The following is a 27,678-nucleotide window of genomic DNA, read 5'->3' as shown; positions in this document are numbered from 1 at the left end:
GACAGAGGGTGGGGGGGCACAGTGGCTGCATATTATGGGCACAAAGGCTACAATTGATGGAGCACAGTTGGCTGCATTTGTGGGGCACAGTGGCTGCATATTATGGGCACAGAGGCTACAATTGATGGGGCACAGTTGGCTGCATTTGATGGGCACAGAGTCTGCATTTGATGGGCACAGAGGCTACAATTGATGGGGCACAGTTGGCTGCATTTGATGGGCACAGAGTCTGCATTTGATGGGCACAGAGGCTACAATTGATGGAGCACAGTTGGCTGCATTTGTGGGGCACAGTGGCTGCATATTATGGGCACAGAGGCTACAATTGATGGGGCACAGTTGGCTGCATTTAATGGGCACAGAGTCTGCATTTGATGGGCACAGTGTGCTATATAGCGTTTGGCCAGCTTTACATACTTATTCACATCAGTGCCTACCTTCAAGGAGCTTACAATGTCCCTATTACTTATGCATATAACACACACAAACATATGAAGGCCAATTTAGACCAAAGCTGACTAATTTCCCTTCATGTCTTTGGAGTCTGGGAGGAAAGCGGAATAAATCCACAAATGCCCAGGCAGAACATGCAAACTCCATACAGATGGTGTCCTGGCTGGGATTTGCACCAAGTACCTGAGTGCTGCAAGTTGGAAGTGCTAACCACTAAACCACTCATTATTTGGTTTCTTACATCCATCCAATTATCCAATTTAAACCTCCCTTGGACTGAATCTGGTTGGCGATACAGCAGGCAGATAGAAAAAAAGCTGTACAGCACAGAATAAGGAAGCAGACCCAGCCACCGCACATGTGAGGAGCTCTCTGAAATCTGGTTCCATGGGATAACCTAGAATTTAGATTAGAGTAAACTGAGTGCTTTTTTTTTTTTTTTTTTTCCAACAGATGAAACGTGTCAGTTTTCTGTTGCTGGTATTTTGAACGCTGTTTTTGTTTTAAAACAATATCCTGCCTTTTATTTTTCAATACATTTTTTTTTTTTTAAACGCAATTTACATATTCATATTGCTGTCATTGCCTCTTCCAGAGATACCTGCTTCCGCTAATCATCGGCAGCAAGGAGAGCCGCAAGCAGCTGCAGCGCATCGAGTCCAGCGTCTTGGAGATGAGTGGCAACGTCACGCAGACAGGTAACGATTAACGACTCCATCCCAGCTTCGCGCACACACCAGGCGCGGCCCCCCCCCTCCTCTTCACACACCCTCATAGACGTGGTGACTTCATTTATCTGCTCACAAAATCTGTTCACATTTGCAAATGAAGACGCCGTCATTTCGGTTTAATTTAAAATTGCTTGTTTACTGTCGCTGCGGCCTCAATTAATTATGTTTTTACGGAAAGGATCCCAACCTCGGAATATTAATAAGGGGACTGGAGTGACAGCCCTTTAGTGTAATGGGAGGTTTTGACTTCAGACTCCTCAGTGTGACAGCAAGGTGTGTGCACATGTGTCAAGATGTGGGAATAGTCTGTGGCGGATTATAGCCACTGCTATGTCTTCCAATACACTGCAAGATGCTAGCAAGTGGGACTTACAGAAACAGGCCCGGGTTTTTTTTTGGATGCGTCAAATAATTAAAGAGGAACTGCAGTCCGCTCACATAATTTGTAATAAAGACATCTTTGCCATTCTGAAGCTTCCCTCCAACCACTTTGCATATTATTTTATATATACTGAGATTCTGTACTTGCCAAATATGCTGCAGAATTCTCCCTCCACTGAGTCTGGCTGCAGCCATTGTAACTGTGGGCAGTTGAAGCTGCTGCCTGTTCCCTTCCTGGATTTAAACAGACACACAGAGGCACACCTCCAGCTCTGCAGCTCTCATTGGCCCTCTTATGACTCATCCCCCCTCTCTTCCTGGCAATCTCTCATGAGAGTGAGGGAGAGAGCTGTGCATGATGTCATAAGTCTAGGCTTTTTTCAGACAAGAAACAGGAAGTGGGCTGTATAAGGTGGCAGAAAAAAAATGTTTTACTATCAAAAGTTAAAACAACAAGGGCAGAAGATTTAATAGATGGAAAGATGAAGAAATTAAAAGTTCCACTTTGAATTAGTTGAAAAATGTACCATAATAAGGTAAACATTAACCACTTCAATACCGGGCACTTTTAACCCCCTCCCTGCCCATGCCAATTTTCAGCTTTCCGCGTTGTCACACTGTGAATGAAAATTGCGCGGTCATGCAACACTGTACCCAAACTACATTTTCTTTGCATGGTATTTAATCACCACTGGGTTTTTTATTTTTTGCTAAATAAACGAAAAAAGACTGAACATTTAAAAGAAAAAAAAAAAGTTTTTCTTCATTTCTGTGCGAAAATTTTGCAAAAAAAAAAAAGTTTCCTCATAAATTTATCCCAAAATGTATTCTGCTACTTTTCTTTGGTGAAAATAACCCAAATCAGTGTATATTATTTAGTCTGTAGGACAGTTATAGAGTCCACAAACTATGGGATATATATCTGAAAATTGATGAATCCTGATGTACCGACGGTTTATCTCATTTCTTGAGGCCTGAAGATGTCAGGGCCGTACAAATACCACCACATTGCCTCTTTTTAGAAAGTAGGCAATCCAAGGTATTTAGTAAAAGGCATGGCGGGTTTTTTAAGTTGTAATTTTCTGTCATAATTTTTTGGAAATTAAGAAATAAAAAAAATAAATAAAAAATGTTCTACAGTACAGTGTCATAATATAACTGGTGTGGCTGTGATCAGGGACACTGACTGGTGACAGTACGAAAAAAAAAGTTATTATTTTTTTAATTATTTATTCATTTTGTAGGATTTTTTTTTAAAACACACTGTAACCAGAGCAATATAATGTTACCATAGTAAAATTGTACTACTCTGGGGAAGTGATCAGGATTTATTTTTATTTTTTTACTCATGTTTGCTTATAGCAGTGAATTACATTGCTATAAGCAAGCATTTTACTGAATGAAACTGGTTCATCCAGTTTGTTTTGTTGTGATTAGCTGTGATTGGTCAAAGCTAATCACATGTGACAGGCTGTGATTGGCCCTCTCTGTACCAAGTGATCAAATTGTCCAATCACAGCTAGGTATGCAATTGTACATAATGGATGACATGAAAGAGAGCCATCCATTGTGTACAACTGTCATGGGACTTACTGTGATTGGTCACATGGTACCGGCAGCGAGCCGGTACACTGATCAGTCCAGCCGGTGATGGATCGCGGCGCTTCCTGCCAGGACGTCATATGATGTCCGGTCAGGATGGGAAAGCCACCGCCAGGCCGTCATTCTGCTATAGGCCAGGCGGGAAGTGTTAAAGAAGAATTCCACCAAAACACAAGCAAAGGAAAGTATAAAATCATACATGTCACTTGAAACTAAGACAATGGAAGTTTATGGAGGTTTCCCACTCACTAGTAAGAAGAGGTGTCCCGTTTAGACCCCCTGCCGTGTCATACAGATGCTGCCTGTCACTGGACCAGAAAAAATTAAATCTGTAATATTATCGTTTTCTGAAGAGAGAATGTTTGGCAAAGCTAATAAAACAGCTGCTTAGTAGGGGGAAGGGAATGAGAATATCCCTTCCCTTTACTAATTTGAGATTATGCGTACAGCTTTCTCATGGAACCCTTTTGCCTGCCTTAGCTGTTTTTTGCACATGTGTTTAAAAAAAAAATCAATTTTAGGCCTGAAGATTAGTTAAAACCCTCAAACATTACATTGTGGTGTGATTTATGCTCATGTGGTAGGTGCTTTTCTAATGCGTTGCGCCAGTTCAAACTGTATTTAAGAGCAATGACAGCCCACTTTTATTGAACAAAACGGAAAGTTCACATAACATCAGTTGCCCATGTTCGAGGCCGGATGGCCGAAATGCGTTGGACTTTTTGACTGTTCATTAGAGATGGGCTCTGGCGTGTTCAGGGTCCTAGTCCCAACCCACCTGTCCGTTCCCGCCAGGAAGACGACATGGCACACCGCTAATCACAGGCATTGAGACATTTCCGGGTCTGTGCAGCTGCGGACCAGGAAAATGCCTCACTGCCTGTTAGTGGTGTGCCATGTCGGCTTCCTGGCGGGATCGGACAGGTGGGTTGGGACTAGGACCCTGAACACGCCTGAGCCCATCTCTATTCACCTGCATTAATAAAGCAATGTTTTAGCCGACTTCCACGGCACCAGCCTTTCTCCCTTTTTTTGCACAAATTTCACATGGAGGTTTGCAGAGACTTCCTAGGCTGACCAGGCATTACCCAGAAGGTAGTAGCTCAGATGCACCTGTTGCAGTTGCCCAAGCAGGGGTTCTTCTACATCAACAAAAATCTATTGAAAATGCCAGGCCACCTGGCTCCCCGGTCAGCAGCACCACTGCTCTTCTTACCGGTCCCTAAGACTGTTTTGTCCAGGTCTCCTGAAGCTCTCGATTCGCTCAGCCTTTAGTAGCAGTACCCTGCTGTAGTATATACCATATATATCGCAAGTGACATTTTCGCATGTAGGCACTCCCAATGGGTGTGTTTACATTTGTGTGTGTGTGTACAGATGGGGTAGTATGGGCTAAAACAATTTGGGGGGGTTGATTACAAGTGCTTGGGTTTACCTTTTTTTTATTTGTTTTTTGGGGGTTTTTTTTGTTTTTTTTTTTTGTTTTTTTTTTTACTTTCACTAAAACTTTATATCACATAGGAAATAAAAAGTCCCCTATGTGTTATATTATTTTTAAGACAGGTTCTCTGTAATGAGAAATCAGGAGTCTTTTAGACCACCATATGGGTCCTGGGCCAAGGAAAGGGACACTGGAAACTGGACAACGGGGTCACAGAAAGCGATTATTCAATAAAAAGCCGACAGTCATCTCATGGAGTGTATATGACCCTTCACCCCAACCACCATAAGAAATACAATAGTGGCAGTAAAAAGGTTAAAGTGCACCTTAAAGTGTGTGTGTGTGGGGGGGGGGTTAGATCCTCTGTTACTTCTTTACTGCTGTTTGTGTGCCCTTTGGTGATATGCACCGTTGCAATCAAAACAGAAAATGGACAATCCAACTATTAGAAAAGGAGATGAGGAATTCTTCCATTGGGGATACCTGATCTAGTTACAGCAGACTTATACAGGATTTATATAGCACCTACAGTTTGCACAGCGCTTTACAATATAAAAGGAGACGGTACAGCTGCAATCCAATTGATTACAAGAGGGTTAGGAGGGCCCTGCTCATGAGAGCTTACAATCTAAGGCCTCTTGCACACTGCAGCTTGAAAAAGCTCAGTACATCTTATTTTTTTTTATTGAGCTAAAATACAACCAGTTCATTGTAACGTGCCTATGCACACAGGCGCGTAAACAATCGCCATGTATTCTTCAGTTAAAAAACAAATATAGAAAAATCTGCATTTTTGTTCAGTAAATTACTCCTATATATGCGCATAAGTGCGCGCAAATATACTTGATTGCGCAAAAATGTGCGCTAATGGCCATTATTTACAGTCTGCAGAAGAAGAAGGTGAGAATAAGTTTACACGAAAATACATGCAATTACGCGCATTTGCGTGAAATACATTGAAAAAAAAAAAAAAAAGTCTGTAAAATTGGATGCTCAAACGGGAGTTTCGTGTGCAAGCGGTCTATTAGGTATAAGAGAAAGTTTCCCTTCAGAAAGATTTCTACTCACTTCCTATTGTGTCTCCAAGATAGAAAGTAAAAGAAAATCTTTTTTTGCTGCATGAAAGCCCCTGGGGGAATCTAACCAATTTGTCTTGTGTGTTCATTGGGGTGAGCAGCATTCCTTTTTTCCATCTCTGTGGTTTTCTTATTAAAAAAATCTACCCAGTGGGAAAAAAAAAAAAAAACTAAGAGGCTCGAACCATTTCCTAAGGTGGGTATACAAACTTTTTTTTTTTTTTTTTCCCTTCAGCCAGCTGGCTAGATGAAAAAAAAAAAATGTCCCCATCCACAGAAGTGGGGAAATCTCCCCACTGTCAGAATACACTGATGAGTGCTGCAGCCAATTGAATGAAAGTTTTCCAGCAGCCCTGTTCGACAGAAAACTACAGGAGGGGGCGGAGTCAAGGCCAGTCACTCCGCACAAGGGGAGAGAGCAGCTGTGAGTGGTCTTTATTACAGGAAGCTTTTGCACAGAGGGAAAGCCTCACACTGGGTTACTGCACAGACCTGGAAGAAATACACAAAGCACACCAAGCTTCAAGGAGGAATACACAGGGCTCCTATATCTCGATCGGGCATCTCCAACGTTTCAAAACAAAGGGCCAGTGTACTGCCCTTCAAACTTTACAGGGGCTGGACTGTGACCAGTGGGAGTACAAAATGCCCTGGCATCAGTGGGAGTAAATAGTTCCATGAGCTTGGTGGTCGGTGGGAGTAAAAAAAATTTACATCGTTGGTGTCAGTGGGTGGAATAGTGTCCCATAATTGATGTCAGTGTGAGAATTAGTTCCCCATCTTTGGTGTCAGTGGGAGGAATATTGCCCCATCTTTGGTGTCAGCGAGAGGAATAGAGCCCCATCTTTGGTGTCAGTGGGCAGAATAGTGCTCCATCTTTGGTGTCAGTGGGAGGAATAGTGCCCCATCATTGGTATCAGTGGGAGGAATAGTGCCCCATCATTGGTATCAGTGGGAGGAATAGTGCCCCATCATTGGTATCAGTGGGAGGAATAGTGCCCCATCATTGGTATCAGTGGGAGGAATAGTGCCCCATCATTGGTATCAGTGGGAGGAATAGTGCCCCATCATTGGTATCAGTGGGAGGAATAGTGCCCCATCTTTGGTGTCAGCGAGAGGAATAGTGCCCCACCTCTGGTGTCAGTGGGCGGAATAGTGCCCCACCTCTTGTGTCGGGCGGAATAGTGCCCCATTTCTGGTGTCAGTGGAAGGAATATTGCCCCATCTTTGGTGTCATTTGAAGGAATAGTGTTCAGTATCAGTGGATAGAATAGTGCCCCAAGAGCTGGATAAAGGCAAAGGGCCACATCCTGCCCATGGACCGCAGTTTGGAGACCTCTGATCTAGATGATAAGAAAAAAGGGGGGGGGGGGGGATTGGAATGTGTGTGGACAAAGATTTGGTCTGTCCGACCCAATTTAAGAAAAAATGAAGAAAACCTGGTGCCTGAAGGCACGGTTACGAACTCCTAGGGGTCTATTCTAGACAGACCAAAACATAAGGTATACATTTATTTTCATATAACAATAATGGACATATAGAAATCAATACATAAAAACAGTATCTGATGCCCAATTTGTACAATTGTATGAGCTGACCACTGTCCTAGGACTAGTGATCAATACAGATGTAAAACACCTTACATGTTACGGACTAAATGTCCTTCTTCAGAGGTTAATCTGGTTCAGATGGGTACAGATTTTCTATAACAAAAAATGTGAAAATAGTACAATATTAGTAATTAGTGTGAATATTATAACGATTGCAAGATATACAAAGGAATCTCTAATCATGTATGTTCAGCCATGTATATGGACTACTTGCATAGTAAAATAATCCACATGGGATAAGTCTGAGGAATAGTAGAGGGTCATGGTGGTAAAGCAGCACAACTTGATACATCCTAATATCTCTCAGGTATGCTCATTATTCTTACTATTACCAAACACAGACCTTATTCTATGCAGCCTTATTGATGCTGTCATGTCTTATTGGTTAGTGCTTTACTTTAATACCCTTGTTAGTGACCTTGCCATGCTTTATATCTTTAACAAAGTTATACTGGCCCAGTTGAAGCAGGAGCTTTTGCTCCTCAGTCTTGAGTCCTCGTAGTGAAGAATTGGTTGCCTTCTGTGTCTCTGAGCTTGTTGTGTTCTGGAGGGGATCTCATTTGCTGTCCGTGATTGGAATGACCCTCTACTATTCCTCAGACTTATCCCATGTGGATTGTTTTACTATGTAAGTCGTCCATATACATGGCTGAACATACATGATTAGAGACTCCTTTGTATATCTTGCAATCGTTCTAATATTCACACTAATTACTGTATACTAATATTGTGCTATTTGCACATTTTCTTTGTTCTAGAAAATCTGAACCAAATGAACCTCTGAAGAAGGACATTTAGTCCGTAACATGTAAGGTGTTTTACATCTGTATTGATCATCACTAGTCCATCCTGCACCAGGACAGTGGTCAGCTCATACAATTGTACAAATTGGGTATCAGATACTGTTTTTATGTATTGATTTCTATATGTCCATTATCGTTATATGAAAATAAATTTATACCTTTATGTTTTGGTCTGTCTATAATAGACCCCTAGGGGTTCCTAACCGTGCCTTCAGGCACCAGGTTTTCTTCATCTGATCTAGATAATAATTGCTTATTCCAGAGTTCAGCTTTATAGGTGTTCTCCAGACAGACTTTAAAGTGGAACTGAAGGTAAATAATGAGAATTTGCGAACAGGCAAATATTGCCAAAGAGGCATGCAATAAAATAATTTGACTGTTTGCAAAGCCCCTGCAAAATGTACACTGAGTTGCTCACACGCGGAAGTGACATCATCCCTCGAGCCAATCAAAAACGACCGAAGACAGCACCTGGAAGATGCTGGCAAGGGACCTCAAGGGTGTCAGACTGTGTGAACTTAGGTATTTGTGCCTGTAGTTCTGCTTTTAACATTTTATTCTTGAAATGACTCCTCGGGCGGACTCAGAAAGGGATGGAACCTCTGTTGTTGCTGTAGCAGGAAGGGAGGGGACAATCTTTACTTTTTCCACCTTACTAAAGTTTTCGTTGCCATTAAATTTCCTCGAATGTCCTATCTCAGTGGCAGCATCGTCACTGGGACAAGAATTGAGAGAACAACTCAAGAATTGGGCGACGGATGGCAAAAGAAATTAAAACCTAAGAGTTCTAACCCTCCTTCCTAATCCCCCCCCAAAAAAATACCAGTTTTGGCTTGAGATACATATTTAGGTCACATTGCTTTTTGGAGAGCACCACCTGACCAATTTTTAATTATTTCCTAAAGTTGCTCTACAGCTAGTTGTGAAATATTTATGACACACTTACACACAACAATTAAAACATTGTGTTCTGAGTAATCGCATCCACCCCAAATTTTGTATTTTTTTTTCTTCTAAAAATAAACTTTTTTTTTTTTATCTTTGCCATTTTTTTTGTAGTTGTGTAACCGAGGTAGCCAAACCCAAGAATGTATGAAGGAATGTCTTCATTTCACCTTAAAATGTTATTTTAGGCAGATTTGTGACCAGCCCCATGACGGGAGGGTGTGTGTGATTGTGTTTGTTTGTGTTCTCTGTGATTTGGCCAGCTTGCCGTGCCTGGAAGGCTATGGAATCCTCAGGGACTTGTCTTCCTTTGTACAGAGCTAAGGGGTTACCGTGCTTTGCACAGAGCGCAGGCTCCCCTGATCACTGCCCTGCTTGTCTCTGTATCTGTCAGGCCCCCCTGGCGGCCTCTGTCACATAGATGACAGCCGAGGATAGATGGATAAAACAGAGGCAGTGCAGGAGATACAGAGAGATAAACTGCTTGATAAATGGTTGTCTGTGATAAGGGACACACATGGCTATACTTCTCAATCCAGTCAACCCTCCGCCACAGTGATACATTGCAAATCCCACAGATGAGAGGGGAGGGGAGAGATTAGATGGGAAGAACATAAATCCCCGGGCTGGCGGGGAGGGAGAGATGGAGAGGGAACTGTAGCAATGCGGGCGAGTGCTGTACACCAGTGCTGGCCAACCTGTAGCCACCAAGCCTAGGAGGCACTACAAAGCTAAGCATGCCCTGCCAATGTCACTAGACAGGTTACTGCATGGCAGCACGACTCCGGTCCCCCACAGTACCAGAGGTCATCAATATGTGGAGGAGGGGGGGGCAAATTTAGCAGCACCAGTATGCATCAACCATAAGTCATTTCCTCACCTAGATCTCTATTACATTGTTTTTTGTTTAAACACATGAAGACTTCTCTTTGATACATTGTCTTATGCTCTGTTCACACTGGTGCGATGCGGGAACCACCGCGATCCCTGTGCGGGTTCCCGCAATGCATTTGAGACTCAGGCGGTTCACACTGCGTTCTGCGAACCTCTGTGGGTGTCCATATAAAGTTAATGACACCCCCAAATCGGTTTGCAGAACGCAGTGTGAACTGTGAAATCGGATCACGTGGGTCTGAAAACCCATGTGATCCGATTATAGTGCGGACAAATAAAGGGTCCTGTACCATTTTGGTCCGAACGCAATGCGATTTCAGCCATACCAACTGTGTGGCTGAATTTCGCACTGCAAAGACATTGCATGTGATGTGCACAGGCACGCAGTGCGGATCGCATGCAATGTCTGGGATCGCACCAGTGTGAACCCAGCCTTAAAGAGGTACTGCAGTCTGCTCACATCATTTGTAATAAAATCATCTTTGCCATTTTGGAACTTCCCTCCAACCACTTTGCACATTATTTTATATATACTGTGATTCTGTACTTGCCAAATATGCTGCAGAAATCTGAGTCTGGCTGCAACCATTTTAACTGTGGGCAGCTGAAGCGGCTGCCTGTTCACTTCCTGGATTTACACAGAGGCACACCTCCAGCTCTGCAGCTCTGATTGGCCCTCTTATGACTCACCTCACCTCCCTTCCTGGCAAACTCTCACAAGAGTGAGAGAGCTGTGCATGATGTCATAAGTCTAGGCTAATGACCAGACAAAGAGGAAGTGGGCTGTATAAGGTATTTACTGGCAGAAAAAAAAATGTACTATCCAAAGTTAAAACAACAAGGGCAGAAGATTTAATAGATGGAAAGTTTAAAAAAAAATAACTGAAGTTCTATTCTAGGCTAACAAATGGACAAAAATAAGATTTTTTTTTTCTAAACTTTTGATATATCATTTTTTTACTGTTTATTTTACAAATGTATTTATTTCTGTGCACAGAGATAGAAAACACTGACAGCTGGAGAAAGTTAGTTTTGTTTACTAATAAGGCCCGAAACGGTAAAACAGATCCTCTTTTGATGTAAAGGAAACCTTTTCTGTCCTGAGTTGGATTTGCTACCCCTAAACATATTAAAGAGAAGGGGGTGAGTTCATATAGTCCGTAAAGGTGTCAGATACCTGCCGGTACATTTGTACAAAAAAGTGGCCTCCACCCCAATCTATAACTGACCTTTGCAGTAAAGTACACATGGAAGGGCAATGCACACCACAAACAAAAGATTTCCCAGCACACTTACCGACCATTTATGACTAAGGCCTTATAGGCCGAAACGCGTCAACTGACTTAATCAGCGTTTGTTCACTGTGGCATTTTAAGAGCAACAACCGGAGTGCGGATCATTTTTTCTACATTACTCTACTCAGCCAGCGACTGTGGATCGAGCACCTGGGTTCTCTGCTATATATGTGGTGTATGGGTTGTAGCACTGACTTTTCTGTTTATACTTACCAACCAGCCTTCCAAACAACCAAATTGACCCTGTCTAACAATTTAAGTTCAAAACAGAGGGCTGGTCGGTAAGTGTGGTGGGAAATCTTTTCATCGTTTGTGACCAGCCGCTACATTAACTGGTCTAATAAAAAGAAAGAAAGGTGAAGGAAAAACGGATCCCAACTTTGTTTTTTTTGATGTCTGGGAATCTTTCATTTACACCTTGCCTATAGATACTCAAAAATCCATAGTAATATGTTTCCAATATACTCAAATTAACTGATGATCCTCCCAACTGACCTTCTACCTTCCACCTAAATGATACTTTATATTGGGGGTCAGCAACCAGTAGATCACGGACAGGTGATTGGTAGATCTTGGTCTGGGCTTGCTGGCATTCCATTCAACTGAAGGCTTAGGCCGAAACGCGTCAGTTTTTGGATGATGTTAATGCTATAATAAAGTATTCTATGGAGAATCTGTTGAGTTGCCAGCTTGTACTTGTTATGGATTCACTGTGAACTCAATTAGCCAGAGCACCGACCACTCTGCACCCTACATTATACAGTGGTATAGCTTCGGTGAGTTTACTCTTGCTGCTTTGACCTTTCATAATTCACCCTCAAATGCCAGTTGAATGCGGGAGCTTCTTATTAGGAGGCGACGGGGCCTTGTTTGTGAAGAAGTCAAGATTCTGAGTGTGGCCTGAGCCTAGGATCTATAACAACCTTTATAACACAGAGGAATCCTTGAAATGACTTTTCGGTTTCAGGGAATCCTTGCTACTAATTACTATATCTACAGCTCATAGTACATTAGCATGATGGTCAGTGGGAAGAATTCTCCTTACCATTTGTGGTCAGTAGGAAGAATCCACCCCTTTACAGATAGTTAAAAAAAAATTTGCTGATAATGGTTACTTATCTGAGAGGCAGGAACTGCTTATTGTTCAAGTAACCTCTAGGAACCTTGGTTGAGAAAGGCTGATCTAGAATATGGCCTCAACTAGAATTCTTCATCAAAACAGGACTGAAATTAAAAACTGAGCATTGTAATAGTTATTTCCCCACCACTGCACATACTGTGGGAAATTTGCTTAAAACTGGTGCACACAGAATCTGGTGCTGCTGTGAATAGAAACCACAGCAGGTTTCGGCTTCCAGGTTTTATTGTCAAAGCTTAATTGAACAAGCTGAAGTTAGAAGCTGATTGGTTACCATGTACAGCTGCACCAGATTTGACATGTATTGGTTTTAGCAAATCTCCCCCACTGTGTCAGTTACTAATTGGTTTGAGACAACATTCATATTGACTGCTAAAGTGACTGTTGTCGTAGTCCCTTCCCTAACTTGATGCATCTTGCTCAAGATACATTGGGATCCTAATTTGGAAAAGTAACTGGCCTCTAGACCCAAGCGCTGCATCGTAGGAGGAGGTCACATGCTTCCCCATGCCTGGACGTACCGGATATTTTACAATTGTGGCCACAGAAAAAGGAGCAATGGAGGAGTGATGGAGAGAGCAGTATAATGTGGTCAGGGGTGGCCTTTACACTGATATGGCCAGGTTGACAGTGACCCTTTAAGGCCACCCCATGTTTTGCAATTGGTAAATCTGGTTTGCAACAATGTAAAATATCAAATGACAACTGGCTTTCCTAATGCTTCCTGTACACTACAGCGCCGAAACTGAGTTTAGGAACTTTCTGCATTTTTTTTTTGCCAAAGCTCCCAAACTCAACTCCATAAAGTCTATGTGTCAATGTACACATAGGCTTTTACCAGAGTTTAGAAGCTGCTGCGGTTAGGGGAGCTTAAAGTGTTACTAAACCCACAACAGTAAAATCAGTCTGTATATGTGGAATAGCATGCTTGTTATACTCACTGTGGAACTTAAGGGGTTAATCCTCTGCATTGTGTAAAAAAGGCTGTTTTATCCTGTATGCACAGATCCTCCCCTCTCCTGCACTGTCTATCTGGGGAAGCCCAGCTAACACAGGCAGGGTAGCCAACCTGCACATGCTCAGTTGTGTCTTTTATGCCGGAGAGAACATTTCCTTGTTCTCAGAGCTTAGCCAGGTCACATGATATTGACATCACACATGTGAGCGTACAGGCTATAGTGGAAATCTCCTCCTACCTGAACACACACCTCTGGACAAACTCTGCAGGTTATTATTTGACCGTGGTATACAGATCAGCCAAAAAGGCATATAGTGGCAGTATTTTAATGTGAAAAGATGATTTATAAGCTGTGGGCACTGTGGGGAGCAGATGAACCATTTTCATATTACTGGGTTTAGTAACACTTAAAACCTCCCTCTCCTGAATGCAGAAGAATCACGTTCAGGATGGTAACATTTTGACCACCGGAAAATACAAACCGTGGCAACATTGTGGTGCGATTTTCCCCGTGGGGCGGCAGTCAAAGAAAACACATACATGAAGCCTTAGTAAGGTTTGGAATTTGACCAAAAGGCTTTTTTTTTTTTTTTTTTTTTTTTTTGTATCTATATTATATGTACGGTATCTCTGCTGTCATTGTGAGAATGCTGGAAAATCCTGAGATATCTCCATGTTCTGTTTTTGCTCTATAGTAACTCAAATCCAGGCCACACTGGCTGCTGCACAAGAGCTGCTTGTACAACATCAACAGAAGATCCAGGAACTAACCCAGGAGCTGGCGGCTGCCAAGGTGAGTGGGCACCTCCATCTTTCTGTTTGTCACAAAGGTAACATTTTAGGGCCTGTATTAGCAGGCTTTGATGGGCAAATGAAATGTGCTTTTATTTTTCTGGGATCATTTAGAATTAGTTGTCAGTGCAGTTGACCTGCATTGAGGTTTTGTATTCTCATAAGACTTGTATTGAAAGAAAAGCCAGTCCTAAAGCAAACAAAAGCCCATCTTTAGCATCAGTTTTTTATTTTTTTTTTGCATCATTTTTATTTTTTTGCATCAGTTTTTTTTTTTTTTTTTTTTGCATCAGTTTTTTTTTTTTTTTTTTTTGCATTGGTTTTTTTAAAAAAAATTTTTGCATGTTTTTTTTTTTTTTAGTTCCAGGAAACCAATCGGAGGCGACAATTGCATAAACAAGAAAATGTTTCTTGCCTAAAAACGGATATAAATGAAACACATGTAAATTGACGGCATCCATTTACATCTGTTACGTTTCGTTTTTATAGGATCTGAACGTTGGTTGTTCCTTTTTAAAAAATGGAACTAAATGGATGCGGATGTAAACAGTAGGTCATCTGTTTGTCCATAGAAATGCTGTCAGTTTTTCATCTGTCAATAGATGGATGAAAATTTGACCTATGGCAGCGCCTGTAGGAACGGGACCTTAGATTTAGGGAAGTTCCCCGTCAGCTGGGACTTGGGTTGTAGGAGTGAATATTTCGTGGTGCCTGTGATGCAGTGGTGTTATTAGGCTTTACTTCATTAATAATACATCGTGTGGTTTTCTCAAATTTTTGTGGTTATTCAGACTAATACTTATACTAATCCACCACAAACGAGTGTGGTGAGAGAATGTGAAGGTCGCACATTTGAAAAGGTTATTCTTCTTGGACCATTTGTTGCTAGCTACCAATTTATTTCGCTCGTTTCCTGCGCTGACTGAAAATGAGCTAATCGTTTCGTTTTCTGAAAAAAAAAATAAAAATCTATAGTCTTTCACAGCATTTAACAACTTAAATCTCACAAAAAAAACCCCCAAAAACCCTGTTTTGTCTCAGTTTTTGAAACAATGCTAACGAGGCGATCTTCTAAACCAAAATCCCAGAATGAGTGATGTCTATGCCCACCCACACCACTGAATGACGAACAATGCACAGGGAGGAGAGTACCTGCTGGTCTAAGAGAACATCTTATACCATAGGCTGGCCGTAGATGGATCTTTTTTTTTCTTATTTGATTAGCCAGTGGGCAATGGATTCCCCCATCCACACAAGCGCGGTAGATGGAGGAATCCTCCTTGCTGTCCCATTGTATTCTGACAGCGGATTTCCTCCACTGTCAGAATACATTGAACAGCGCTACAGCCGATTAGCTGCAGGCACTGATTGAATGAATGTTTTCCAACATTGCCGTTCAAGGGAAGTCAATCGGAAACGGCCATAGATGGATCAAAAGTTTGCCGGTCCCTGCTGAAGCAGCTGGATTTCGGTCCATCTATGGCCAGCTTTAGACCCTCTCATTCATGACAATGAGGAGGAGCAGCCAAACAGAAATGCTATTTTTTTTTTTTGCTTTATAACTCTGTCATGTGTTATGACTGTTAGAATCTTACAATCATGGGGCCCCATAAACAGTGATTGTCCCTTATGCCGCGTACACACAAGCGGACTTTTTGACCGGACTGGTCCGACGGTCTATCCGACGGACTTTCGGCGGACTTCCGACAGACTTTCCAAACAAACGGACTTGCCTAGACACGATCACACCAAAGTCCGATGGATTCATATGTGATGACGTACACTGGACTAAAATAAGGAAGTTGATAGCCAGTAGCCAATAGCTGCCCTAGCGTCGGTTTTCGTCCGTCAGACTAGCATACAGACGAGCGGACTTTTTCGACCGGACTCGAGTCCGTCGCAAAGATTTGAAAGATGTTCCAAATCTAAAGTCCGTCAGATTTTCGACCGAAAAAGTCCGCTGCAGGTCCGATGAAGCCCACACACGGTCGAATATTCGCCAGACTCGGTCCGTCGGACCGGTCCAGTCGAAAAGTCCGCTGGTGTGTACGTGGCATTAGAAAAAGTTGTTGTTTTTCTGGAATTGCACGGAGGTTTTGTCAAGTAATCATTTTAGCTGTAAGCAGTATTTGGTAGATTTCCTTAAAGTGGTTGTAAACCTCAGACATGAGATATGAACAGAGCACATCTCTCTATAGTGTGTACTTGTCTCTATTAACCCTAAGTGTCATTTTTGTCTGCTGCCTCCTTCCTCTGCTATTTGCATGAATCACTTCTGACAAGTTTTCCTGACACTGAGAGAAAAATGGTGACAGGGGAGGGGCCTCTAGCTGATTGACAACCTCAGCTCTGTTGCTGTGTGCTGTGTTGACGGGGATGTGTCCCTTCCCTTCAATCAGCTGTCAGAGCTCTCCTCACTGAGCTCTGCAGAGTGTAACTTCAGCTCTCCGCCCCCTTTTTTTCGGAACCCTCAGACAAGCTTTATAATTTAGCACTTTGAACAGATGTAGATGATAAAAGGCTGCAGATAGACAAATACAACTTATGTAGGAGGATTGGTTTCACCTCTGTGTATCGCCTGTCACCTCTGTGTATCGCCAGTAACTTCACTGGGTATATATTAGGGTTTACAACCACTTTTAAAGCTTTATTAAACCCAAAAACAAAAATTTAATAAGCTGCACCTTGCCAATCCTTAAAGGAGACGTCCAGCCTGGGCTCGTTAGGCTGGGCTTCTCCTATGGGTCACAGGACTGCAATTCCTTTTGCACTCCTGTGACCCATTTTCAGCAGAGAGAGGGCGGAAGTCCACTCTCTGCTGACGTCGCTTTAATCGGTCCAGGCACCGCGTCATCCCGACAATAAAGTCTGGATTTACCAGGTGCCTGGACTGATACCCGTCTCAGCCTCTCAGCGAGCCGCTGAGACCCTGAGACGGCCACTCCCCCGCCCCTCCACAGCTCAGCGCTCCAGTGAGCGCACCGAGGGGGGGGGGGGGGGTGTAGAGCGGAAAGCTGCTGATTTGACAGTCAGCAGCTCTCTGCTCAGGGAGCTGTGACATCTGAGCCATCGGCGATGTTCGATCATTTGGTTCTCAGTGCAGAGGCGGCGGGGACAGATGTAGCGTCGGACTGATGCTGCATCCACCTAGGTAAGTATTAATCTGGAGAAAAAAACAAAACATACTTCTCTTTTAAATGTGGTGACTGCAATAGTTTTTTTTTTTTCCTCCATTTTTATCTTGTGACCTGGCCAGTAACACATTTCCTTGTCTTGGTATATCTCCACATACTGAGGATTAACAGAGACACCAGAGGCCAGCGGCATTGTCAATCTGTGGAAAGGGTAGTGTGTTAGATATTCTAGCAGATTTACATGAACTTGACTAACACATTAAAGCTTAACTCCAGCTAACATTTTTCAAGCAGTTACAGCAACAGTTTTCTTTTTCCTTTTGGGATAAAAATGTTACATTAATGGATAAAAGCTGATCATTGTTCGCATCCCTGTCAGTGGTAAAGGGTTTGTTTCAACCCCCTAATAGACAGAATAGACACTATTGCTGGGCAGCTTAGTAAAGAAGGCTGGTAAAAGTAAGACTTCCTGGCCAGATCACTAGGTGAAAATAAGAGAAAGCCTAAAATGTAAAACAAATGCAACCATGACATCTAAGGATTGGTAGGCTACAATATACTTTATTATTTTTGGTTGGGGGGGGGGGGTTAATAACACTTTTTTTAAAGTTTTTAATTATGACATTTTTCTCTTGTGCTTTGTAGGCCTTTAGTTCATCTAACACTATTCTGGAATCTCAGAACATCCAGGAATTAAAGTCTGAAATCTACTCTCTGAAAGGACTGCTGCTGAACAGGTACTGGAGGTTGTAATGGGAGATGCTGGCAGGGTGGTAAACTTGTGCACATCTTATGGAAACACTTGAGTTGGATAGGCAAAATTTAAAGTACACCTGGCATCAGACATATTTAAGCCTGGTACACACTGATAGCTTTTTTGGGGTTGAACAAAAATAATACTGACTGCTCCAGTCGGAGACGCTGTACTAATGACTCAACGTTAGTACAGCAATCCCCCCCCATGGTGCTCTTGTGTTCTGATGACACGGGGACAGCCCCCCCTGGCAAAACGCTCAGCGCTCTCAGGCTGAGCTCAGCCAATCGGCCGCTGGTTCTGACAATCTGACACACACGGGCCGAATGTCATTTTTTTTTTTATACTGGCAGATGTCTACCGACCATCGGCCCGTGTTTATGGAGCTTTAGTTTCATGTTAAATGTAGGAAGCTATCACATACCTGGTGATGACTGGAATGTTGCGGAGGCCTCTCACTTGCACCTCCCGCCCAACACTTCTGTAGGTGGAGACAGAGAGTGTGAGGGCACAGAGTGGCATGAGTGCCAGAGTATCTGGCTGGTGAAGTCCGCTCTTTTAGGTGGATGAAGCTGGGGGGTTGCATTCTTGCAGAACAGGATACTGAAGCAGCTTTGGCACCAAAGCAGGAGATGGTAGCAGAGCTGGTATGCAGTCAGCAACCAGAGGCAGCCGGGCAACGAGGAACCAAGTCAGCAAGAAGCAGGCCAAGGTCGGTAATGGCCGGGAAGCGCAGTACAGAATCAACAGGCAAAGACGAATGCGAGCACAATGAACTGGAATTAGTACATTTATTGCCTCTTTGCCTAGAAGTATTGGCATATGAGCAATGCACACACACTCAAACATGAGCATAAGCCCGCACTGGTTTTCTGGTGCTGGCAATCTGGTTTACCTTACAGATGCCAAGTAATGTATTAAGGTAGCATAGAAAGGTATTTATCACATTACTTCCCCTGACATTGCCTTCATCAACAGCCCCCATCTTTGCTCAGACATCATCCAGAGTCACCATCTACCTCCTGGACTGAAATGCCAGCTCAAAGATGACACAATCACATAAATCCTGGTGTTCACAAATGTCTGACATGGATCCTGCTCTGCTGCAACCTCTAACCTTGTAATTTGTTATGGCGTTACAACATTGCAGTCTAATCACTGGGGAGGGGAGACTGAGGAAATGCTTCCCCCAGTCTGCAGCAGAGTGATGACATCATCTTGGCCTAGGCAAAATCACTGCACTGAATCCCAAGAATGGTGTTCTAGTAATGAGTCAGGGTTTTTGAAAAGTAAATTAAATGAAAGTTCCTGTTTATATCATATTCTTTTAGAAGTAGTAAGGGGTTAATACTGATGATGTGCAGTGTATATGTTAACCAAATGAATCAGAATTTCCCAAATCTTTGTTAATGCAATCCCCCTATCCGGATGTTTCTACAGATGGGAGATCTTGTTCATACAGCTGGCTAATTGGCCTCCTTCCTATTCAATAATAATAGTAATAATTCAGTATGAATGTATATATGTGTGTGTGTGTGTGTGTATATATATATAATTTTTTTTTTTAAATCTTTGCAAGCCACTAAAAAAATGGAAACGCCTGATTGGTCGTTAAGAGCAAAGCCTACTTTTCTCATAACCTTTACATAGCTGTATAGATTGTTGTCTACCCATCCGCTGGGGGGGGGGTCAGGTGACCCCATGACAACCTGTATTGGAGGACCTTAGCCAGTACATTTCAGGTCAACAGAATGTCCTACATATCCAGACACCGATGACTAAATGTCCAGAGTCAGCTAGTGCTGTCCTGGGAGAGCGTTTAATTATTTTTACACGTTTTAATTTCACCATCCTATTTGACATCATGGTCCGATCTAAGCTATAATTCACTGAAATGCTATAATTGATATCGCATTATCAGCCAAATTAATTTTCTTTATGACCATCGCTGGCACCATAACGTCAGAACCAGATACAGCAAACTCCAAGCTTCTAAAGGACATCAGTTACTCCCATTAGTCTTAGCTTGCAGGAAGCAATGGATTATTTAGAGACAATAAAAATGCATGCTGGGACTTATAGTAGAAAAGTGTATTGTATAAAGTAAGTTCCTTCGATCACACTGAGACTGAATTATAAAGGCTGAAGAGTGCCTGCTACCAATGACAACAAGTCATACCCTTGCTTTCACTTTCTAAACTACAACAAAAAAGAACCATTCACTACTACCTACTGTAAGGCCGACCATAGACTGTTCGAATCTCGGCCGGTTCAGCAGGAGCCGGCCGAGATTCGAACCATATATGGTCAGGCTGATTAATCAATCAATGAGGGTACAACCAGCCTGACGTTTTTTACTTGTGACTATCGCTAATGGCTGGTATAGCCACTAGCAATAATCACTGTCTTCTCCTGAAGTCATCCATTCCAGCGAAGCTGTTTTTCTGGGAGAAACCATAGCAGGCCATACACAGTGCAAGTTACTTTCTCCTGGCGCTGACAGTGCCCACCAACCCCCCTCCCCCCCAGCTGGGAGAATACAATGGCTCAGCAGGAGGGATTCACCTGTCAACACTGTGTTGATGGGGGAATTAAAAAAAATTCACCCACATATAGAAAGTGGATCAAGCGCTTAAAATTGAAGTTTGTGGGTAACGCAATGACATCAGCAGGGCTCGTCCCAGCACGTTTCGTCTAAAGAGACATCATGCCCAAAGTGAATCTGCTTCATAATTAAGATGGTCACCTAAAAAATTAAAGCAAATCTTCACTGCATATGAGCACCACAAACCAAAAACACTATTCAATTCATTTTTAATATTCAACGCAAACTCCCCCCATACCTCCACGTCTCCCTGCTTTATTTTGTTGAGAAATCACTTTGAACCCCCCCAGCATTTCTGGGCGTGGGCATTTTGAGTAAGGGCAGATGATTTATGTAGCAATGGGGTAGCCAATCTTTTGAACAGCGAGGGCCACTTAAGGGATATGGTAATCGGTCGTGGGGCACAATATGGACCCTCCGATCCGCCCATACATAAGGGGACAGATCCCTTTCTGTTTTTTTTTTGTTTTTTTAGCGGATCGGATTGGAGGTAGGTGGGTGTAAATGGGCACAAGTCTGTTTACATCTGCTGCTCCATAGAGGTTAATGGAGGGTTTGATTGGGTTGAACTGATGGTGTGGAAGGGGCCTAAGTCTGCTTTCACATTGATGCACTATGTTTTACCCGCACAGCGTGTGCAGCGCAGTGCACCTGTGGCTTTCCAACGAGTTAGCTGCACTTTGCCTTAGACTTCTATTATATCCTGCAGGTCTGGTGCACTGTCTGAAACAGCACCAAACCCGCAGGTAAAAACAGAGTGCATTTGGTTTCACTCCGCTTGTGACAGGAGGCGGCGCTATACAGCAAGCATCAGCTTGCTTCCTCTACCGCTGACTTCATTCACAGCACTGATGCTCTGGGGTGGCAGGTCGGCAACCCATAATCCCAGAGAAGGAGGTCGCGGGCCACTTTAGAGGGCCCCCCCGAGGCCACTGGTTGGGCACCCCTGATGTAGCATATACTTCCTGGAATCCATCTGCACTTAGCTGAGAAAACCCTCCCCTTCTGAGGACTCCTGGGATGTATGACATCATTTGCCTAGGCAAGAAACCAGGAAGTAACTGAAGAAATGTAAAAAAAAAAAGTTTAAAACAAGTGAAAATGATATACTTTCCTATCTATTTACTAATGCTAGCAGCATGAGGATTACAGATAATAAATGTTGATTGGGAGAGTGGAGTTCAACTTTAATATTACAAGATCTAACACCTTTTATGCATGTGCCTTGATATCACACACTGTCTGCCAGCGGGAAAACCGCATCAGATAACAGAGCGGTAATGTTCTTTTACATTCCTTTCAACTATGGGGCACCATTATTTGACACAGACGTGCCTTCTTAAGAAATGGAAAAAAAAGGGCGAGGTCAGGCAAACGACAGACTTCAGGTGATCTTGTTCTGAGCCATTTGTACACATGGGGCATAATCCAAATAGCTTGTTTTGACTTCTTTTTCTCTTCCTGTTACTAGGAGGCAATTCCCGCCATCTCCGTCTGCGCCTAAGATTCCGAATTGGCAAATGCCCATGAAACCCCCCACTTTACCCAACCAGGCAACGCTTAACCACAACAGCAGCAGTGACATTTCCCCTGTTAGCAACGAGTCTGGCTCCTCTTCTCCCGTCAAGGAGAACCACAGCCCCGAGGGAGCAAAGGTCAACTCCCACCACCTGTCCACCACTAGAGAGGGGGATCCTGAAATTGACGTGCAGAGCCAAGTGCGCATGGAAGTCCAAGGAGAGGAGGAGGACGAAGAAGACGAAGAGGATGTTGGACAAGCTGACGAAGAGGATTGCATGGGAGTCCAAACCGAAGACCGCCGGGGTGGGGACGGACAGATCAATGAGCCAGTGGATAAGTTGCGTAGGCCAGAAGGAGCCAGCAACGAGATGGAATGATTGCATCTCCGTCTGCTACCTCCATCTCCCTGATGTGTTCTGGGGTGCATACCGCCAAGGAACTGTGTGATCTATTGTGGTACAACTCTATATGCAGTTATACAAAAGCCGATGTCTTATCGCAGGCGAGATTTTCTAGTGCTCTGCTGTGTCGCTGTCCATTCAGCTATCTTCTCATTTTTGTCTGCACAGTGATCCCTCCATCTATGTAAATGACAGATCAACTCACTTTCACCTTCCTCGATAGATCCCCGTAGTTCTTGTTTTAGCGGTCTACCCACATGTAAGGAAAACATAATAATGGGACCCAGAATGCACTCTCCCCTTTTTTTTTTTTTTTTTTTACAAGAATCACCTCCTTTTTTTCCCCCAGAAGTAAAGATGAAATAAAAAGAATGCTCACCGATCATCCAATTTTAAATCACCTCTTAACTCTTGTAGTGTGTTTGGCACACGACCTGTAATCCCTGTTTGTCACACTGTGAGCATTGTGCGCATGACACCGACTATTCTGAGTGTTGCACATTACAATCGAATGAGCAATCGCAGGCTTACAAACTAGCATTCAATAATCTACAATATTAAATCATTTTTTTTCCTGGATTATGATGGCAGTTTTGTTGTTTCTTAAAGTTAATCAAGAATTAAGTTAAATAAAATTAAGCCAATTGTAAAAAAAAAACAAAAAAAATCCCTCACCTTCTGTTTTTCAGTCTTTCTATTTGGAGATTTTATAGTTTAAAATGTAATTATTTAGAATTTATTTTGAAGGGCTCACCCCTGACCTGCTTTAGCCAATTCTGTGGAGGGTAATTTATGGGAAAATAGCTATGACACATTTAAAATGTGTCTGATTTGTATGCAGCATTCAGGGTAGATTGGATCAATACCTCTACTTTTTTAGATAATCTTTAACAATAAGTATTTGCCCTGCTGGTGGTCTCAGTTTCTGCTTGTATGTTAGCCTTTAAAGTACAGTGGAACCTTGGTTTACGAGTAACACGGTTAACGAGCGTTTTGTAAGACGAGCACATTTTTTTTTTTAAATTCTGACTCAGTTTGCGAGTGTTGTCTTGCAAAACGAGCAGAATTTAAGCTGATGGGGGTGTGCAGTACCTCATTTGGCCAGAGGTTCGGGGGCGCCGGGGACACTCGGAACAGTTCGGAGCCGTTCGGAATCACCCGGAAATACTCTGTTCCCGAGTGTTTCTGAGGTTCTACGAGTTCAGCCGAGTTGTCCCCGAGTATTTCCGAGTCTCTCCGACTCCCCCCCCACCTCTGGCCACATGCGGTATTGCATGTAATAGAAGTCAATGCGGAACGAATTATCTTAGTTTCCATTGACTTCTATGGGGAAACTCGCTTTGATATGCGAGTACTTTGGATTACAAGCATTCTCCTGGAACGGATTATGCTCATAATCCAAGGTTCCACTGTAGTTGTAAAGGCAGGAGTTTTTTTTTTATCTTCATGCATTCTATGCAGCAGCCCCCCTAATACCTACCTGAGCCCCATCTCTATCCAGCGATGTGCATGAGTGCCTCAGTCACCTGGGACTCTTCCTCCTGATTGGCTGAGACACAGCAGCGGTGCCATTGGCTCTCGCTGCTGTCAAAGTCAGTTAGCCAATTAGGGGGGAGAGAGGGGCTCTGTGTCTGAATGGACACACGGAGCTGCGGCTCAGCTCGGGTGCCCCCATAGCAAGCGGCTTGCTGTGGGGGCACTCGACAGGAGGGAGGGGCCAGGAACGCAGACAAGGGACCCGAGAAGAGGAGGATCAGGGCTGCTCTGTGCAAAATCATTTTACAGAGGAGATAAGTATAACATGTTTGTTATTTTTTTTTTTTTTTTTAGCCCCCCACCTTTCACCCTCTTTTTCCAGTCTGGAGCTTTAGTTTTTTAAATATTTTCCTACATTATAATAGAGCTACTTGGTAAAGACACATGATTGTTTTAGGTAGTATTTTTATATACAAGGGTCATAAATGCAATTCTCTTTAATTGTATGCATAGCCAAAGGGCCCTTTCACACGGGCGGACCAATCGGGTCTGCCTGTCAGTTTTTCAGGTGGACCCAATTGAACTCTCCACTATGGATAGGCTGGTGTCAGACATGTGTCCATTGACACCCGCCCACATCCGATCCTGTCCGCTACAAACAGATGGATGGGGATCCATTCCCCATCCGTTTGGCAGATCGGATGGTGTGAAAAGACAGGCAGTCCATTGACATTCGACTGCCCATAGAGGAAAGCGGGCTGCGTCCACTCTGAATGAGCAGACACGGACTAGCCATCCGCCTGCTCAGTGGAGATCATCGGACAGATTCCCCGCTGAGCAGGCAGACTCTAGTGGAGCCCGCCCTGTGTGTAAGGGGCCAGATTGTTTTTCCTTTATTTTTAGATAGAACTTCTATCAGGTTTTTATCTCTCTCAGTGCCCCTGATAGGTAGATTTACCCTCTCTATTAAGCTGGTCATACACTAGTAGAATTTAATTTAAAATTTTTATTTTTAAGAACGTCCGTTTGATTTTCCAATAGTTAGTGGGGTTAAATCGATGTTCGTTTTGGACTGCAGTGATGAGAAAATTCGAAGGAGTGGGACGGAATTTTTTTTATTTTTTACACAAACAAATTTCTAACCATGTATGTGGCTTTTGTTTGGAAAGGCAATTCGTTCCAAAATCGAATGTTAAAAGCAAACAGAATTTTGCATTTTCTTTCAAACGACATTCATCAAGTTCTTGATTGTACTGCGAATTTTCATACGTATGTTCATTAAAAAATTTACTAGCATATGGCCAGCTTTAGTCCCATTTGGACTTTTGTCACTAAAGCTGAAATTTAATGGGAAATCCAAAATTCTATTGCTGTAAGCAGAACCAAGAGGTGAAGGTAAATCTTTTCAATGGAGACACCCAGAACCACTTTAAAGTGGTGCTCCACCCGCAATTTTTTTTTTTTTAAAGTCAGCAGCTACAAATACTGTAGCTGCTGACTTTTAATAAGGACACTTACCTGTCCAGGGAGCCCACGATGTCGGCCCCCCCGAGGCCGATCCGTCCATCGGATCGGGTGCAGGCGCTGCCATTCTAACTAAGGGAAACCGGCAGTGGAACCTTGCGGCTTCACTGCCCATTTCCTACTGCGCAGGCGCTTTGTGAATGGCCAGCTGTCTTCTGGGACACACACAGGTCCCAGAAGACAGCGGGGGGGAGCTCGCCACGCAAAAGGATATGACATCCTGCGCCGCGGACCGGATGGATCGGAAGTACACTATGTACTTCGTTAAAAAGGTACGATAGAAGAAAACATTTTTTTTTTTTTAATATCCAAAAACGTGGGGTGGAGAGGTGGTCTTTCGTTTAAGACCACCTCTCAAAATTGGGTGGAACTCCGCTTTAAGGGGAACTTCCCTCACTTTGGAGAAATGTCCTTGGCCTGGGGACACAAGAGGAGCTAAAGAAAAGGAAATCTCAATGGGACACAGCAAAAAAAAAAGCTGGAACTGTTTTCTACAGATTTTGGCTATACCTACACTTTAAATGGTTTAATATCATAAAGCAATGTACAAAATCCATGCTGGACATAGATTACTTTTTAGCAGGTGTTCTGACCTTACACAATTACTTTTTCTTTTCTTTAAATCAGTTTTTCCTACAATCCTCTGCTGTAAGGAAAAAATAGACCAATAAAAACTATCTTTGGCCGAACCTTTTAAAAACCATATCCATATGTTTCTTCAGAACAAGTAATTTGCCTGTGACATTGCTAAGTTTGCACTGTGTTGAATGCTTTGGGGATAGAGCAGGCCATATGGGAAAAAAATATATATGGTCACAAAGAAGAGAAGTCTATATTGCCTAAGTGCAGTGCCACGCTCCCTTAAATTGCATCAACCTACTGTGCTCGTCGGTGTGCTAATGTATAGATTTCAAAAATTAAATAACAAAAATTAAACTATAAATGTACATAATTGTAATAAAAACAAGTTACACTATTTAACTCTGGGATTCTGTTTTTTTTTCTTTACTGAAACCTTTTGTGCACATATTTTGTTGGTTTCAAAACCACAAAAACAGGATTGCTCCTCAGGCAGCCCAATTTGAGCTGAAGTGGAAAATTCAGTGGGACTCGCTCAGAACTAGAATGGAGTACAGGTAAGTGGACAGCAAAGGTTCCTGATAGCACAAAGCAGATGAACCAGAATTAACAAATGGTATAGTCCAGGGGTCTCCAAACTTTCTAAACAAAGGGTCAGTTTACTGTTCTTCAAACTTTAGAGGGGCCACACTGTGGCCAGCGGGAGTAGAAAATGTCTTGGCGTCAGAGGGCGTAAACAATGTCCCATGATTGGTATTAGAGGGAGTAATAGTGCCCCGTAGTTGGTATTAATGGGAGGAATAGTGCACCATCATTGGTGTCAGTGGGAGGAATAGTGCGCCATCATTGGTGTCAGTGGGAGGAATAGTGCGCCATCATTGGTGTCAGTGGGAGGAATAGTGCGCCATCATTGGTGTCAGTGGGAGGAATAGTGCGCCATCATTGGTGTCAGTGGGAGGAATAGTGCGCCATCATTGGTGTCAGTGGGAGGAATAGTGCGCCATCATTGGTGTCAGTGGAAGGAATAGTGCGCCATCATTGGTGTCAGTGGGAGGAATAGTGCGCCATCATTGGTGTCAGTGGGAGGAATAGTGCGCCATCATTGGTGTCAGTGGGAGGAATAGTGCGCCATCATTGGTGTCAGTGGGAGGAATAGTGCGCCATCATTGGTGTCAGTGGGAGGAATAGTGCGCCATCATTGGTGCCAGTGGGAGGAATAGTGCGCCATCATTGGTGTCAGTGGGAGGAATAGTGCGCCATCATTGGTGTCAGTGGGAGGAATAGTGCTCCATTGTTGCTGACAGTGGGTGGAATAATGCCCCAAAGGATGGATAAAAGCAAGCAAAGGGCCACAATTTGGAAACCACTGGTATAGCCTATCGCTGGGCAACCTTTGTTTTTTAACCCACCCCCACCCCCTCTAGCCCTCCTTATATGTTTTTCCTGCCCTATTATTTCATCTTGGGCTCTGATTTCTGATGAATCGGCTGAAATTTGAGGTGTAGATGGCCCTGTCTGCACCACCCAACTCCACAAAACTTGAGTGAATAATCGAAAGAGCTGGA

The 27,678-nt window shown here is 43.2% G+C and overlaps 1 protein-coding gene across 1 annotated transcript in view; it reads left to right on the top strand.

The window, feature by feature from the left end:
* Positions 1–26,515, top strand: part of PEX14 (peroxisomal biogenesis factor 14) — a 272,999-nt gene extending 246,484 nt beyond the window's left edge. Inside the window, exons 6-9 of the mRNA XM_073603474.1 lie at positions 1,049–1,151; positions 14,023–14,120; positions 17,899–17,990; positions 22,084–26,515. Of these exons, the coding sequence (XP_073459575.1) occupies positions 1,049–1,151; positions 14,023–14,120; positions 17,899–17,990; positions 22,084–22,510 (720 nt within the window). The 3' untranslated portion in view covers positions 22,511–26,515. The remainder of the gene's footprint in view (positions 1–1,048; positions 1,152–14,022; positions 14,121–17,898; positions 17,991–22,083) is intronic.
* The last annotated feature ends 1,163 nt before the right edge of the window (positions 26,516–27,678 follow it).

This window comes from Aquarana catesbeiana, linkage group LG10 (assembly GCF_042186555.1).
Source record: "Aquarana catesbeiana isolate 2022-GZ linkage group LG10, ASM4218655v1, whole genome shotgun sequence".
NCBI classification, from domain to species: Eukaryota; Metazoa; Chordata; class Amphibia; order Anura; family Ranidae; genus Aquarana; species Aquarana catesbeiana.
The sequence above is the reverse complement of the archived record's forward strand: the minus strand, read 5'-3'. Positions and strand labels throughout refer to the sequence as shown.